Below are 15,495 nucleotides of genomic sequence, written 5' to 3' on the forward strand. Positions count from 1 at the left end.
GGGGACAGAGGGAGCCATCAGCATAAGCAAGTGGATGGAGTTATCTGTGGATAAGATCCTGCGTGGTGAGTGTAGACAGAGGGGAGAGGCAGGGCTGCCCCTGAGCCAAGGTACACTCTGGACGTGGTCGGGGGCAGAGGCCGGCAAAGGAGGAGTGTTGGGGGCCACTGGCAGAGGATCAAGCAGGTCAGTGAGAGGCCAGGGCCCCTCCGCTCGCCCAGCCAAGGTGACATGTGACACCAGGGCAGCCACTGGGCCCCCTGGGGCAGGGACCCCCTCAGCTGAGGCAGCTGCTGCTGCTGGTGACATTTCACTCCATGAGTGTCCTGGCTTCAAAGTCTCTGCAGGGGTGGGGGAGGGAACAGAGCGGGGCTGGAGAGGCCAGGCTGGCAGGGGAGGGAGCCAGGGCCAGGCTGCTGGAGGACTGAGCAGTCGGGCATCAGCCGGAGGCCTCAGCTGAAGTATGTGATCCTGACGGGTCGGGGTCCCGCCACCCCCGTCCCACAGTCCCCAGGGGGGGACACAGGAGGCGGTTAGGGGACTCTCGGGTAGCCGTACGGCTAGGGGTCGGGAATGGAGCCCACTGCCTGTGACCCTGCTCATTTCCCTGCAGATGTCCAGCAAGGGGGCCACCGGCAGCGACATCGGACAGGCCCGCCGGGCCGTGGAGCAACTGCGGATGGAGGCGGGCATCGAGCGCGTGAAGGTGAGGGCCAGGGTGGCACGGGCGTGTCTGGGCGAGGGGGCAGGCGGCCAGCCCTGGCCTGGCTGACCAGGCCGGCCTGCAGGTGTCCAAGGCGGCTGCCGACCTGCTGCAGTTCTGCACGGAGCAGGCCAAGAGCGACCCCTTCCTTGTGGGCATCCCAGCGGCTGCCAACCCCTTCAAGGAGAAGAAGCCCTGCGCCATCCTGTGACCTCCACGGCCCCGACCGCCCAGGAGGCCTCAATAAAAATGAAGTGAAGGATCCTCAGGACGTGGCTTGGTCAGGCTTCAGTGGGGGCAGAGGGGGCCTGCACTGGGACCACCCGCACACCTGGCGCAGCCCCCCGTCCCCCACCGACTCCAGGGTCCTGGCCCCAGCAGCACACACATCCTGCACCCCCGGATGCATGAGCACGCACCTCCCCCGCCCCCGTGGGGTAGCCTTAGCAGATCCGCTTGCCCACTGCACAAACACACCCAGGGTCAGAGCCCCAGTCTACGTGCCAACACGCATCACACATGCCTTCCTGTCTCACACACACGCGCACACACACACGCGTGCCATTATACAAACGTGTGCACATCCTCAAGAGCCTCCTCCTTCCTTGCACACAGCCACGTCCAGCAGCACACAGGTACACACACACAGGGTTACTGCACAGCACGCACAGCCAGACCCGCCTCCCCAGCGACACACACACACGTGGTCGTGAGCGCAGGAAGGCTTGCGCTCGAGCAGGTACACTCACACCTCGACATAAAATGGCATCTCACAGACTCACACGCCCCGTGCCTCCCAGTCCCAAGCAAGCACAGGCAGGGCCCTCGGGGGACACCAGTACATCAGGTTTATTTCTCCTTTGCTCTCAAGGGAAAGCGGGTATCCAAATCCTAGCAAAAACGGGGCCCCAGGGAGGGGAGCAGTCCCCTGGGTGGGCCTGAACACCACCACTTCCCTGGCGCGGGGCACAGCCCACGGGGCACAGCTCACCATGGCCCGGACTCCTTGTGCCTCAGGGCTTCGGGACAGGGCAGAGGCAGCACCAGCATGCGGGGAAGGTCCCCCGAGAACAGAGGCCACGGCCCAGCCTGTGGGCCGGCAGATCCCCCTCCATGTCGGCGTCTGCCCGCTCAGGCCTGCAGCCTCCAGACCTCCAGCGATAGGCCCCCGGAGGCGGCGACCACCAGGTTGCCCTCCGCGCAGATCTGGGAGGGCAGGGCAGAGGTAGTCAGGGGCGCTCTGGGCAGCTGGGCAGGGTGTGTAGGGCAGGGCCTTACCCCATTCAGCACATTGTTGTGGCTTCGGGTGCAGATGGTCCTCGGCGGATCCGTGGGCACATGCACCTGGTGAGGGGCAACGGGCGAAAGGGCGAAGGTCAAGACGTTGCGCCGCCAGCTGGTGGGGCCAGGGTAGGGACGGGGCCTGTCTCAGGGCCTCACCCGGATGGTCTTGTCGGTGGACGTGGTGTACAAGGCCCCCAGCGAGTGTTTGATCCCTGTAATCTGAGACCTGTGGCCCACATCAAAAGACTGCAGAAAGGAAGGACGGGACACTCAGGTAAGGGCTCGCCCAGGGTCCACCCGCCAGCCACCCAGGGCGTCAGGAGGTAGGGAGGAGGCCCAGGGACGGTGGGGCAGGGGCAAGCTCCCTGGCGGACCCGGACAAGCTGGAAGCGGCCGTTGTGGTTGGCGAAGACATGCAGCAGGCCCTGGTTGTCACCAGCCCAGAGCTGGGGCTCCTGGTAGGACATGCAGAGCAGGTAGGAGTCCAGCTGTGGGAGGGATCCGGGACAGAGCAGCTCAGACCAGGCCAAGCCACCGCCCCGGTCCATCTGGGCCCGCGGGGAGGGCCCACCTGCAGCCGCTGCAGGACGCTGTTGGCCCGGCGGTCGAACACCACGAGCGTGTGGTCCTCGCTGCCCGAGATGATGTGTCGGTCGTCCGCCAGCAGCGCCAGCACCGCACTGGAGTGCAGCCGCCGGCTCTTCAGCAGCGCCGGGCCGACTTCGGGAGTGATGCGGGAAGGAGGGAGACATCAGAGCATCCGGGGGGGCCCCCCGGCCTACACGAGGACGCCGGCACCTATCCCACTTGGCACCACCCTTGCTCTGCTCTGCGCGCCCCCATCCCGTCCCTCTGCCCTCCTGTCCCAGCTGGGCCTGGGCCATCCAGCGCCCCCAGATCTCGGCCCTCCCATCCCCCCGTCCCAATCCCATCCACTCTCAGCACAGCGCAGACCTCAGCAAGTCCCAGCAGAAAAGGCTTCCACCTGCAGGCAGGTCGGAGCCAAGCCGCCCCCTCACGACACCCCCACCTGCCTCTGGCCCCACCTGGGCAAAGGCCCCCTAGCCCTTCAATTAAAATAAGAAGGAATAAAGAAAAGCAATGGAAAAGGCTTATGTGCTGGGCAGTGTTTTCCTAGGCTTTTTATGTCAACTAACATTTAATGCACCAAGGTTCTTACTGTCCTCTCCTCCTACTAACCCTATGGCGCTGGAGTTATTAATCCAGATTTCACAGAGGGGGAGACTGACGTTCAAGCTTGACAGCTAGGAAGTGGGGGAGCCAGGGTCCTAGGGGCTGCTCCACCTCCCACAGTATTGAGGCTCAGAGGGCTTCCCATCCTCCCCGACACCCCAGATAGAGGGGGCTGCCTCTGCCCCCAACCCCCATCCCCCCCGAGCTGCCTTCCTTGTCCCAGCACAGCACGGGCCACTTGGAGTGGTCAGCATCTGGTTGTGACTGTCATCCCAGCCAGGCTGTGAGGGCCAAGGGTCTCCTTCCCCAGCATGACCCCGGAGACCCCAGGCGGCTCGCCTCTCCCCACCTGCTTCCCAGGGCCCCCGGCCCACCTCTGGGGTCGTAGACGGTCACCTTCTTGTCATAGGTGCCAGTCACCAGGATGTCAGGCCGGTAGGACAAGCACAGCACAGCTGCCTTGCCCCTGGGAACACACGGACCCCAAGGCTCGGGCTGTGACTAGGTGGGACCCCGCCCGGCCCCAGCTCCCCGCCCAGGACCCCACACACTTTATCTCGCCGAACTGCTGTCCATCGGCCGCCATGTCCCAGAGCTTCACCGTGCTGTCCCAGGAACCAGAGCACACGCGGTGGTCCAGCGCTGCCAGCGACCACACCCAGCCCTGCAGACCGGACCCAGTGGTCATCCCCGTTTCAGAGCTAACAAAATCGAGGGTCGGAGGAGGGAGACGACTGACCCAAGAACCCAGAGCAAGTCCGCTCCAAGTAGAGGTCGGGACTTAGGTCGGTGGGTCTGTCTGACTTCAGAGCCGAGGAGCCAAGGACGTGCACGCCCACACAGAATGATATTCCTAAGTCAAGTCCCTGCCGGAGTCCGCACCCGTGGTGCTTCGAGGCCACCTAACAATGTGACTAAAAGTGGGGCCTCCGCTCCATGACCTGAGCAAATGAAGTGCTCTCCCTCAGTTTCTTCACTGGGAAAATGGGCACAAAAAAACAACCCCCGCCTCAGGAGCCAATAGGCACAAAGCACTGGCTGGTGACTAACTCATTCCTCACCAGACTCTCCAAGGAGAGTGCTGCGTAACTGGTCGGTGCTACAGATGAGGACACTGGAGCACAGAGAAGTTGAGTCCCTTGCCCAAGGTCACACAGCCAGGGAGTAGCAGAGTGCGGATTTGAGCCCGGTGGCCTAGCTCCGAGACCAGGCTCTTGGCCACCTGCCTGGACCACCTCAATGACTGGTGGTGGTGCCCCTGCATGTCCGCCTCTCATGAGCTGACAGCCATGCTCAGAGCTTTGTGATCCCCACGGGCGGCCTCGTAACTGCCCTGCCCTACGCCTCTCAAGGTATACCTGATGTCTCCCAAGTGCCTCCTGTGTATCCCAGCCTAAGCGAAGCTCTACGGCATATTCATCTCATTCATCCTCATCCTAACCGAGCCCTAGACACAAGTAGAAACAGAGGCCCAGAGAAGTCCTACATCTCACCCCAGCATCGCACTAACAATGGCAGGGCAAGATTTAAATCTATGATGTCTGGTGCCGAAACTCATGCCCTTAACCATGCACCCTACCCAGGCCCCCCGCCTCGTGCCCGTCTGGCCTCCTAACCCCTCACCTTGTGGGTGCTGTTCTTCTCGGTGCCCAGGGCCTTGACTAGAACCTGGCTGGACTCCACCCCCAGCTGCCGCAGATCCCACAGGTTGACGTTGCGATCTCGGGAGCCTGACAGACAAAGCGCTCCACCCTGAGAAGAGAGTGAGGTGGTGGTGTCGGAGTCACCCTGGTCCACCCCTGCCCCCCACCGAGCCCCACCTCACCTGGAGCAGCAGCACCGAGTCAATGGAAGCAAAGTGCCCATCAGCCAAGCAGAAGTACTCAGCCCAGCGCCCATCCTCCGCCCAGCGCGACAGGTGTTGCTCCAGCTCGATGCAGGCTGTTGGCCAGTCAAAGTCCTCCTCTGTGGGGCATCGTGAGCAGGGTGCCCAGTGGGCAGGAATCCTGACGTCCACACCAGCTGTCCAAGCCCACCCCTGGCTTCCAGGAAGCCCAGCCTTCACCAGACTTGGAGAAAACCCCACCTGGATCCCTCACCCCACCCAAGAAGGCCCAGGATCTAGCTTTGGGACCACCAGCCACCCACCTTCCAAGCAGGTCTAGGACTACTCACCCCAGTTTCCAAAAAGTGGGTAACTGGAACCTCGGGACCACCTTCGCAGGCCTCAACCCCCAACCCAAGTGTGGAGGATGGTAGCCTCAGGATGTTAAGGTCCTGCCTCAACCCCCCCTATGCATCAGAACTAGGACGTTTTGCCTCCATGATCTTAACCAAACCCAGGGAAGTGTTCTCAAATTAGTGTCTGTAAACTTGGGAACTTTGTCGAGATGCAGAACTCAAATGCTTGCAGAGATTTAGTGGTATAATGGAGCTCAAGCAACTGTTTATCAAGCTGTTCAGGAAAGCCCCATCAATTCAAGGTCACCAAGCTGTCTTATCCCCCAGGGATCAATGACCTCAGGGGCAGGAGGAATTACCACCAGCCCCAGACTAGGCTAGACCCTGGGCTTGAGGATCGATCTGTGATTGCTGGTATCAGGGATCCTAACCTCTAAGATGTAGCTTGGGATCAAAGGTTGCAGGCTCTGGGCCTTTAGTCCCTGCCCCACCACTACCTAGGTCAAGACTGTAAGGGTGAGGGGCTTTGGCATCACCAGTTGGATTCTTGGCCTACCCTGAACCCCAAGAGATTCCAACAGCTAAGACTTCAAGTCCCTGTGTCAACCCCCAGCCAGGGGTCGGGGCCGTGGTACCACCAGACCCCAAGCCAGAGGCTCGTTGGATCCTCAGTTCAGGGACCCCAGCCCCCCAAGGCAGATTTCCACAGCCCCAGGACCCCCAGCGTCTGGCTCATGGTGCACCCAGAGGTCAGGGGCTTTGGCACCACCGGTAACTACCTCAGCCTCCACCCAAGCCAGGACAACCAGGAAGCCTGCTCCAGGGCTGTGCTCACAGCACCCCAGCCTAACCTGGGCAGCTGACCCCAGCCCCCAGGCGCGCGCACCTTCCACCACTGGGTAGGGCGCGCGTACGCGGCGCTGCGCGCGTAGCCTCCAGGTGACATGGTCACGCACGAGGTCGCGCAGCGTGTGGCACACGCGCGGCAGGACGTGGAGCACCAGGCGCGCGTCTAGGTAGGCGCAGATCTCGAGCAGCAGCTCCGGAGGAAGGCTCAGCAGTCCCGGGACCCCCACGGGCGCACCCTTGGACGCCGCCCGCGGCTCCAGGGCGCCAGGGGATGCGACGGGCGCGGACAGCAAAGGGGCGCGTGGGGGCGGCTGCCCGACTTTCGGCGGACTGAGTACGCGGGCCACGTAAGCCTCGGCCTGCGCGTCCGGGTCGGGCTCCGACTCCGGGTCCGAGTCATCTTCCCAGGCGCGGGGATCGTCGCGCGGCCCTGGGGGCAGCTCCATGGCGACCGGGTGGGCGCGGCCAGCCGGGCCCTGTCAGCCGAGGGCCTCGCGTCCCGTCTCCTAGGCAGCGCGAAGGCACTTCCGGCGCTGCTTGATGACGTTGAGCGCTGGCCGGAAGCGAGCGGCACGTGGGGAAACAGGCTGGATCCCGGAATCCCGCTGTTTTGAGGGCTCCCGTGGTGCAGCTTCGTTGGCCTTGTGCTAGAAAATGCAGATTCCTTCTAACAGCGTTTGTTAAACAGGCAGCTGACTCAGGTTTGACGCGGCTCTGTCAAAGGCACCTCTCACAGGTGGCACTGAGCTTAGAAATGCAGTCCCTCGGAGTTCGCAGTCTGGGCCATATGGGGATTCCAGCTCCTGTCTTTCCTTCCGGGGGCAAAAATGTGCGGTTGTACCGCAGAGCCTCAGATTCTCCTAAATTACCTAAAAATCGTCCTTATCTCTTATTTACTGAAACTGTCTTTTGAGCAAGGCATTAACCGATCCATATAAATGTCTCAGAGCACTTGCCGTTCTGCCTCTTCAGATACCCAGATATGCTCAGTTATCACCTAAGCAGTGAGGCCTTCTCACAGTACTCTAGAACTGTAAAGACGACCATTTTACCAACGTTCCCTCTTCCCTCCCCACCTTTTCTCTATGGGACATATCACTGTTCCGCTGTTTATTTCCTATCCCCTCACTAAAACGTACACATTTGTCGAATGAATGCTGGATATATGGCAATGTCAGCTTTTTGTTTGTTTTCCCAAGTCGATGCAGGGGACCTTTGGCCCTGTTGAGGTTGCAACAAGATTTTATTCTGAGGCTGTGTGTCCCAAGAACTTCGCAATTTCTCATTTGCCTCAGTAACTGTCTCATACTTATTACACCTCCCACAGGCCAAGTGCTAAGCTTCCTACAAAAATGTCTAACCTGCCCAGTGACCCAGAGTTGTGAGGTTAGCCAAAGATGAGAGTGGTGCAAGACTCTGCCCCTTAGTTTAGTCTAAGGCAGATGGGAATCTTGAACCTGGGCTGTAACACTAATGGCTCCCTTTTAAATTGAGCTCAAGACGTTCAGTGAGCTGTAATTACATTCCATGGGACACATGACACGTGTATGTTACATTTAATCTTTGTCGTTCACATGCAGCTTCCCATTTTACTGGGAAGAAAAGTGAGAGGCTTGGGGTCCCAAGAAATGTGCCTGGTTAATTGCTTACTTATTTCCCTACTCCTGAATTATTTCATAGAGTCCTGGGCATCCCCATTTCTAAGGCGTCCCAAGCCCCCCCCTCCAGATCTCTTCTCTATGCCAAAGCCAAGGATACAGGAGGCCAGATGGAGACCAACGGTTTCACAAGAAACTGATCTTTACTCAACAAAGTTCTACACAAGTGGAATCTCACGCCACCTCGGCGCCAGTCCCCAGCACAGCACAGTAACAAATGGACAGACCCTGGAGCCCGTAGGAGGAAGAGGGTGAGGGGGAAGGAGGGATGTGGGACAAAGAGGGACTGCAGATCGAGGCCAGTCAGGGTCCGCAGCCCTGGGCAGGGGAGAGGGTTGAGAAGCTGAAACTTCGTTGTGCAAAAATCAACCAAAAATAAATTAAAAAATTAAATAGTTTTCTTTAAAAAAAAAAAAAGAAGAAGAAAAGAAAGAAAACTAGAACCAGGCTCCCCTTCCCTGAAGGTGGCTGGAGCACCCCCATCCTGGGTGGAGAAGGGGTTACCAATCCCATCAGACACCCAATCCATCCACAAACCCCAAGACCCAGCAGAGGATGCTCCAAAGAACTGGATTACCAGAAAATTAAATGGTACCTAATTTTTTTTTCTTTTTTTTTTCCTTTTTTTTTTTTTTTTTTTTTTAAACAAATGGCTTCCAGAGACCTGCTGGAGTTTCACAGGGTAGGGAAGCCAGTGGAGTTTATGGAATGTGCACCAAGTGCCCCTCGGAATAGAGGCAGGGCCTGACCCTGTCTGGGGAAGACACAGGGCTATGATGGGATTGGGTCTAGGGCCCTGCAGGGATGAACAGAACAAGCCCCAGGCTGTAGGAATCCAGTCAAAGCCCCACAGAACTCCCAAAGGGGCCCCCAGAAAAGTAAAAGTAGGGGAGGAGAAAAAGGAAAACACTAAGGGGGCTGCAGGGCCCGGTTCAGTTTTGAGGCCAACTGGGAAGTAACCACACACCCCCTCTAAGGGTGCCTCCCACACCGTGACTGCATCCCCAACCAATCCCAGAAGGTCCCCTAGAATCACTGCCCCGTCTGGTGGGGTCTTGTAGCCCACTGGGAGTTGTGATGAACAGGAAGCCCCAGGGACAGAGAGTGGGGTCAGGGGGTGTACCACGTTCTCCTCCTCCAAAGCGCTTCATTTCCTTCTTGCTGGCAGAGCATAAGCTTTCATCCTCTGTCCCCCATCGATTAAAGGCCCCGGCCGCAGCCCTCAAGTTAAAACTCAGGCTGGAACCTGAGAGGAGGGCTCTCAGAAGCACAGAGAAATGGGCCGCCCTTGAAACAGACTTGCTTATGGAGAGACACAGGGAGTAGGGGTCAGCAGCTCTGGCTGCCCCCAGCTCTCTTCAGGAAAAAGGCCCTGGCCCAGCGTCTTCAAAAGTCACTGGAGCACAGCTGCTGGGGGGGGCGGGGAGGGGAGAAGAAAGGGCAACCTCTGGCCAGACCCAGCCCCTCTGGCCGTCCCCGCTCTTCTGGCTGGGACCGAGCAAGGAACGGGGCCACGCAGGCTGTGGCTGCCACCGAGCTGGCAGGAAGTGTGCGGAGCAGATCCCGAAGCGTGCGCGTGCTGACTTGGCGGCCCGGAGACGGCCGTCCTCTTCCCCCGCCCCAGGGGCCCGGCGGAGGCCCCCACCCCACCCAGCCCTCCCCAGTCACCAATGCCGGCAAAACAGCAGAAGCTTCTTAAACTCTAGATGCAGGTTACACGGAAGGCCTCACGGGTTAACTCAGGGGTTCACTAATTCTACTGTCTCCATGCAGTCGGGGAAATGGTGGGGCGACCGGCCCAGCCTGGCTGGCTGCAGCGCCGTACATGCGTGTGTCCGCGGGTGTACGTGTGAGCGTACGTGTCTCTACAAGGACCCCCCTCCCCGCCTGCTTTCCCCTTGCCTCAGCCTAAGCCGGAATCGCTCGGCCGTGTTGAATCTTCCCTCCCGCGAGGCTGGCCCAAGTGGGCTGCCAGAGGTGACCCCGACTGAGAGCAAAGGGCCCTTGCTGCCAAGAAGTCCCACCCCCCCTCCCCTGTTTGTAGGATGAGTGTGGAGACCCCACCCACCTGCCCGCTGGCCGCCAGGCCACACACACTCATGGCAGGTAGGTGGACGGGGAAGGCGTCTGGATTTGGGTCCCGCTCACTCCTCCCTAACCCCCCTCGACCAGGGCACGGCGACTTCTGGACGCAGCGCGCTCCCCAGCAACCCCTCCAACGACGCAGACAGAAACCTGTGGAGAGAGGCGGGGGTCAGGGCCTGCACCCCCCACTCCCCCCAATAGCAACGGCCCGCCGGCGCGGAGCCCCCTCACCTGGCAGTCGTGACGCTCGTCTAGACCCCGTAGAAGGCAGCCAACCTCTCCTTGAGCAGAGGCGGGAACTGCTCTGAGAACTGCTGCCAGTTCTCCTCCCCAACTTGGTCTTTGAAGCCGTGGAGAATCTGCGGGGAGGCGGGGGGTGAGGCGCGCCCCAGCGCGGAGCCGTCTGAAGGCAGCCTCTCTCCCCAGAGGCGCCCCCTCGCCCCCCGCCACTGCCTCGCAGGAGCTCACCTTATAAAACATGTCCCGAAGGTCATCCTTCGGGCTCACCCAGGAGGCTACAGCGTCGCAGAAGAAAATAAAGTCCTGAAACGTGACAGGCCTGTGTGAGGGGCCGCCCGAGCCCTGCCCCAGCACCTTCCCTCCGAGCCCCAGCTGCCCCAACCTGCACGACGCCCCCGGGGTTGACGCCTATCATCATGCAGATGCCTCGGAAGGCTGAATCCTTCTCCTCGTTGTCCCTGATATTCCTGAGGGACGTGCACCTGTGGGGGAGGTGAGCGGCAGGCAGTCAGCTGGTGGGGCTGGGGCAGGATGGGCATCTGTGGGGGGCAGTGGGGAGCAGCAGGTCAGCGGGGCTGGGGTGGGACACGTTATCTACGTGGGGTGGGGGCGGTTTCAGCAGGTGATGGGCTAGGACGGGCATCTGGGGGTGGACTCAGACAAGGGAGCAGGTCCGGCCCGCCCTCCCCCACCCCCGCCCTGCTGTCCAGCCCACCAGACGCAGGCCCCACACGGTGGGGGGGGGGGGGGCGGCACACACCAGGGCCGGATGAACTGCTGCAGCATGGGTGCCACCTCCTGTGGGCACACGTAGCCCAGGCGGCCGATGGTGATGGCTGGAATGGCAGAGGGACTCGTCAGGCGACCTGCAACCCCGAGCGGCCCCGGGACGGTACGTGGCGGGGCCTCTGGCACGAGGCACCAGCCCCGCCCCGTGGGCCCCAAGGGAATAGGCCCAACCAGGGTCTCTCCGAGGCATCTTCCCCAGGGCTCTTCCCAGAACCCCTTCCGGGTCTTTCCAGACACCTTCCCTGGTTCTTTCCCGAGGTCTCTTCACCACTACCCTCCCAGCTGGGAAGCCCAATCCCAGGTAAGGGGACAGCAACTGCTCAGGCCTGGTGCCCACCTGTGTTTTCCAGCAGCGTCTTAGGTGTGTTGGGCCGGTTGATGATCTCCACCAGGTTGTTGAGGACCATCTGCACGTAGGGCTGCATCTCCGCCCCTGGGGGACCAGTTAGTCAGAGCCCCGCATAGCCCATACCACCCATGCTGACCCCCAGCTACATCCAGATACTGGCCAACTGCAACCAGTGAGGGAACAAAGAACATTCTCCAGCTGGTGCCCGGCTCAGGACCCGTGGCCAACCAGGGACAGACCCACACCTTCCAAACACCAGAAGCTTCCCTGAAGTCATTGCTCAACACCAGGGTTAGACCACATTACCCAGATTCCCTGGGGGGGGGGGCGTGGAGAGAAGGGAGGAAGCGGCCAAAATCTCCCCACCAATCCCAGTGGGCTTTTCGACCAACTGCACGGGGTGGGAGGTCACAAACAATCCAATCAGAATAGGCCTCCTGTTCGGCCTCTTTAGAAAAACCAACCACAGGTGCCCTTTCAGCCATTTGGCAGGATCCCTGAGAAAACGACTCAGAGATGTCTTCTTGCACACCCAACTGCAGTGATCCTCAAGAAGGCCCAGGGCTCTCTTACGGGGGACCTGTCAGGCGGAGCCCAGGTCCCGCCCCCAGCAGGGAACAGGCCAGCGAGGGGGGAGATGCAGGGCACTCACCCATCTGCATGCAGATCTCGCCAATGGCCCAGGTGGCATTGTTGCAGACAGAGATGAACTCAGGGTTCAGGTTGGTGCCCAGGATGGGCATGAACTCGGCTGGTGGGGAGAAGGAGGAGTGCTGAGCAGGAGGGCCAGCCAGAGTGAGCTCCTGGACCTGGCTGGGCAGACCCCATCAGACAGTACGAATACAACCCAGTTTGGTCACTGTCCTCCCAAAGTCATTTCTCCATCATTTGAGGCCAGAGCTAGGGTCATGGGGTCACGACAAGATGGGCGTCCTACCGATACAGGGCTTGACATGGATGAAGCAGGCTTTGGTGAGATCTCCCAGGAGCGCGAAGGAGCTCTGCCGGACCTCAGGCATTGAGTCCTGGGCGGGGGGGGTGTGTCAGAGCAGGGTCAGTGTGGCAAGGCTCCCTGCCCCCCAACCAGCTGGGGTCCCAACTAATCCCTCAGGGCTGGGTAGCTGGGGGAGCAGTCCCTGGGACACGGCCTGACCCTGTCACTTCCCATCACAGGCCCCGTCTGTAAATCTGGGACTCGGGGCACACTGAGCCATAGTGTACCCCTGCCCTGCTCGGGGTACTGCTACGGCAGGGAGCAGGCCTAACCATCCTAACACACTGGGCATGCATGTGTGTAAAGCTGGAAGGGCTTCTGCTTTCATATATCCTTCTTCTAATTTTTTTTTTTTAAGTAATTCCCATGCCCAACGTGGGGCTACAACTCACGACCCCAGATCAAGAGTCACAATCTTCACCGACTGAGCCGGCCAGGGGCCCCTCGTTCCTCTTTTAAATTTTCTACATTGTTAGCTTATTCAATGAGATTTGACTCACGTCTTACTTAAATCACTTTTTAAAAGAAGTACAAGCTTCCCCCACCCTCGCCCCCGGTGGGTCCCTTTCTCCAGATGTCCTCTGGGCACCACCAGGGCCCCGAGTCACCCCAGGGTGGCCCGCACGGGCTGCCGGAGGGCTTCCCTGCAGTCAGAGGGTTTGCAAGGGGCCCACCCACCTGCATACACTGGAAGAGCAGCGTCATGATGTTGCTGCGGGCCACCAGCTGTTCCACATGGCCACCCAGGCCCTCGGCCAGGCCACTGAGCAGGTCCAGCGCCACAATCATGAAGTCCTTGTCAGGGGCCTCGTACTGCTCAGGGTGCTGGGTGTACATCTGGGCACATATGGGGCGGGCGGGCAGGTAAGGGCAGTGGGCCGGGGCGAGGTCAGCCGCAGAGGAGCGGGCGGTGGGGCAGGGGTGGTGAGATGCTCACCATGGCCTGGGCCAGAGTCTTCTGCACCAGGGTGACACAGCGCTGGTAGACAGGCTCGCAGTAGGGCAGGAAGCCACTCTGCAGGGCAGTGGCCACCGATGACAGGCACTGGTCGGGAGGAGGGCAGGAGAGGTGAATTCGGGAAGGGTGGAGCAAGGCTTTGGGAGAGGTCCGGGAGCCCACCCACCTCCAGCAGAGGGAAGAGGTCCTTGTCTTCATCCTTGAGCTCGTTCCACTTCTGGATCAGCGGAGGCATCAGCTTCTGGATGTATTCCTGGAGAGGGAGCGTGAAGTTGGGGCTCCCGGGGGTGGGGGAGCAGCCTGGCACCAGCGGGGCTCCCTGTGACTCAGAGGCACCTACTGCCTCAGTGATGAAGTCTGAGCTCCTTGCTGGGGCTCATGGGGCCCTCCGAGGCCTTGGCATCCAGCCAGACCTCCAGGCCCATCTTGTCCATTCCCTTCTCTCCGTCCCTAGCCCCGCCCACCCCGCTCGGCCAGGGTCAGCAGCTCCCCACTCCTGCAGGCCCCTGAGCTTCCCCAGCACAGCACTTACCACGCTGTCTCAAAACTGTCTGTCTCCCGCACTAGACTGGGAGCAGGGCGAGGGCAGGGGCTGGGTCTGTCTGCCTGCCTGTTGAGGTCATGCCCAGGTCCCTGGCGTGCAACACGGGGTGGCCGCCAGGTCACTGGATGCAGAGAGGCATAAGGCTCAAGAGAGGGAGACGCTGTGGGGTCTCACCGGCTGGTTGAGGTGGTGGCCCACAGAGTCGGCCAGGGTGCCGATGGCGTCATAGAGGATGAGCAGGTTCTTGTGCTGGTACTTGCCGAAGGCGAAGACGAGGGTGTCCAGGATATAGCTGAGGTAGGGCACCAGCTCTGTACAGGCCTCCTCCTCCAGGGTGGCGAAGGCACTGGAGTGGGGAAGGGGTTCAGTGGGTGGCCACAGGGGGGGCTGGGCCTGGGGGCGGGGGAGGCATGCCCTTGGGATCAGCCAGTACGAATACGTGAGAAATCAGCGTGATGTCAAGGGACATGAGTGTCATCACTTCCCAGAAGGCAGCCGTGGGGCAGGGGTGGGGGCTGTGGGGCCAGGTGTCGAAGGTCACCTGCAGGCCGCCTCCTGCACCCTCTTGTTGCCATCCAGGATGCGCTTGAGCAGCTCTGTCATCAGAGGCTTGAGGTGCATGTCAGGCGGCTGGCTGACCACCCAGTGGGCATAGCGGCTCAGCGTCCAGCAGGCGATGGAGCGGACCAGGGCCTTCTTGTCCGACAGGCACTGGATGAGGTGTGGGATCAGCTCCGGCAGGTAGGGCACCATGCCCTGCATGCAGCCTGCAAGGACCAGCACAAGGGCAAGCCTGAGCCCGGCCACAGCCACCCTCCTGGAAGAGCTCAGCGGCATCTAAGGGCGGGGGGGGACGGGACGGGGACACTAAGGCTGGGAGGTAAAACCACAGAAACAATGGCTCAGTCACAGAAATGGCAGAAGGCAGGGCCAGGATGGGAGGCAGCATCAAACCAGCCTTTCCCCTCCATCGGCGCCACCTGCCACGGTCACTCATGAATTCATAGGGCCAGGCAGCACAGTGACCAAAATGGACAGAAAGTACTTTTCTTTTAATTTTTAAAATTTTATTTATTTTTTATTTCTTTATTGTATTTTTTTATTTTTTTAAGCAGGCTGCATGCCCAGCATGGAGCCCAGCACGGGGCTTGAACTAAGGACCCTGAGATTAAGGCCTGAGCTGAGATCAAGAGTTGGACACTCGACCAACTGAGCCACGCAGGCACCCCTCTTTCCTTTTTTTTTTTTTAAACTTAAGCTCTAGGGATGCCTGGATGGCTCAGTGGGTTAGGCGGCTGCCTTCGGCTCAGGCCGCGATCCCAGGATCCTGGGATCGAGTCCCGCATCGGGCTCCTTGCTCGGCAGGGAGCCTGCTTCTCCCTCTGCCTGCAGCTCCCCCTGCCTGTACTCTCTCTCACTCTCTCGCGCCTACTCTCTCTCTCTGAAAAGTAAATAAATAAGATCTTTAAAAAATAGATAAATAAATAAACAAACTTAAGCTCTACACCCAATGTGGGGCTCGAACTCACAACCCCTAGACCAAGAGTTGCACGTTCCACTGATTGAGCCAGCCAGGCACTCCAAATACTTTTCTTTTGAAACATTTCTTGGATGTTTGAGAGTTTTCTATTTTTCATCTTTTTTTTATTTTTATTTATTTTTTTTTT

General features: G+C 60.0%; 3 protein-coding genes and 2 non-coding genes across 10 annotated transcripts in view; 1 reads left to right on the top strand and 4 right to left on the bottom strand.

Annotated features, from left to right (window-relative positions):
* The window catches only part of GNG14 (G protein subunit gamma 14), a 2,882-nt gene extending 1,915 nt beyond the window's left edge, over positions 1-967 (top strand). For 2 of the 3 annotated variants that reach the window (XM_081813298.1, XM_081813309.1), the window contains 2 exons: positions 614-706; positions 789-967. In XM_081813298.1, the coding sequence (XP_081669424.1) occupies positions 614-706; positions 789-914 (219 nt within the window). In that variant the 3' untranslated portion in view covers positions 915-967. Of the gene's footprint in view, positions 1-92; positions 187-613; positions 707-788 lie in introns of all 3 variants that reach the window. The other variant, XM_081813319.1, reaches the window with a different exon arrangement.
* Positions 968-1,531: 564 nt separating this feature from the next.
* Positions 1,532-7,866, bottom strand: FBXW9 (F-box and WD repeat domain containing 9). 2 transcript variants are annotated; one of them, XM_006750633.3, is made up of 10 exons: positions 6,249-7,866; positions 5,007-5,146; positions 4,805-4,933; positions 3,733-3,845; positions 3,556-3,647; positions 2,559-2,707; positions 2,362-2,475; positions 2,144-2,233; positions 1,982-2,047; positions 1,532-1,909 (listed from the first exon to the last, which is right to left on the bottom strand). In XM_006750633.3, the coding sequence occupies exons 1-10, from the start codon at positions 6,655-6,657 to the stop codon at positions 1,835-1,837; spliced, it is 1,377 nt and encodes a 458-aa protein (XP_006750696.1). In that variant the 5' UTR covers positions 6,658-7,866; the 3' UTR covers positions 1,532-1,834. The 2 variants fall into 2 exon arrangements, with proteins under 2 accessions (XP_006750696.1, XP_081669330.1); XM_081813204.1 differs by lacking the exon at positions 2,362-2,475.
* A 127-nt stretch (positions 7,867-7,993) lies between these two features.
* Positions 7,994-15,495, bottom strand: part of TNPO2 (transportin 2) — a 15,977-nt gene continuing 8,475 nt past the window's right edge. The window contains exons 13-25 of one of the 3 annotated variants that reach the window (XM_081813194.1): positions 14,370-14,595; positions 14,003-14,174; positions 13,451-13,537; positions 13,264-13,371; positions 13,005-13,163; positions 12,270-12,357; positions 11,985-12,083; positions 11,321-11,416; positions 10,955-11,030; positions 10,577-10,676; positions 10,423-10,497; positions 10,186-10,313; positions 7,994-10,104 (exon numbers count right to left, since the gene is read on the bottom strand). In XM_081813194.1, the coding sequence (XP_081669320.1) occupies positions 10,206-10,313; positions 10,423-10,497; positions 10,577-10,676; positions 10,955-11,030; positions 11,321-11,416; positions 11,985-12,083; positions 12,270-12,357; positions 13,005-13,163; positions 13,264-13,371; positions 13,451-13,537; positions 14,003-14,174; positions 14,370-14,595 (1,394 nt within the window). In that variant the 3' untranslated portion in view covers positions 7,994-10,104; positions 10,186-10,205. Of the gene's footprint in view, positions 10,105-10,185; positions 10,314-10,422; positions 10,498-10,576; positions 10,677-10,954; positions 11,061-11,320; positions 11,417-11,984; positions 12,084-12,269; positions 12,358-13,004; positions 13,164-13,263; positions 13,372-13,450; positions 13,538-14,002; positions 14,175-14,369; positions 14,596-15,495 lie in introns of all 3 variants that reach the window. The other 2 variants (XM_006750632.3, XM_081813195.1) reach the window with 2 other exon arrangements.
* On the bottom strand, positions 12,153-12,228 carry LOC145717566 (small nucleolar RNA ZL2). Its single transcript, XR_014140886.1, has one exon. It is a non-coding gene; the product is annotated as a small nucleolar RNA ZL2 (small nucleolar RNA).
* LOC115938354 (small nucleolar RNA SNORD41) lies at positions 14,246-14,315 on the bottom strand. Its single transcript, XR_004073486.1, has one exon. It is a non-coding gene; the product is annotated as a small nucleolar RNA SNORD41 (small nucleolar RNA).

This window comes from Leptonychotes weddellii, chromosome 1 (assembly GCF_054177405.1).
Source record: "Leptonychotes weddellii isolate Sample4059 chromosome 1, ASM5417740v2, whole genome shotgun sequence".
Lineage (NCBI taxonomy): Eukaryota > Metazoa > Chordata > Mammalia > Carnivora > Phocidae > Leptonychotes > Leptonychotes weddellii.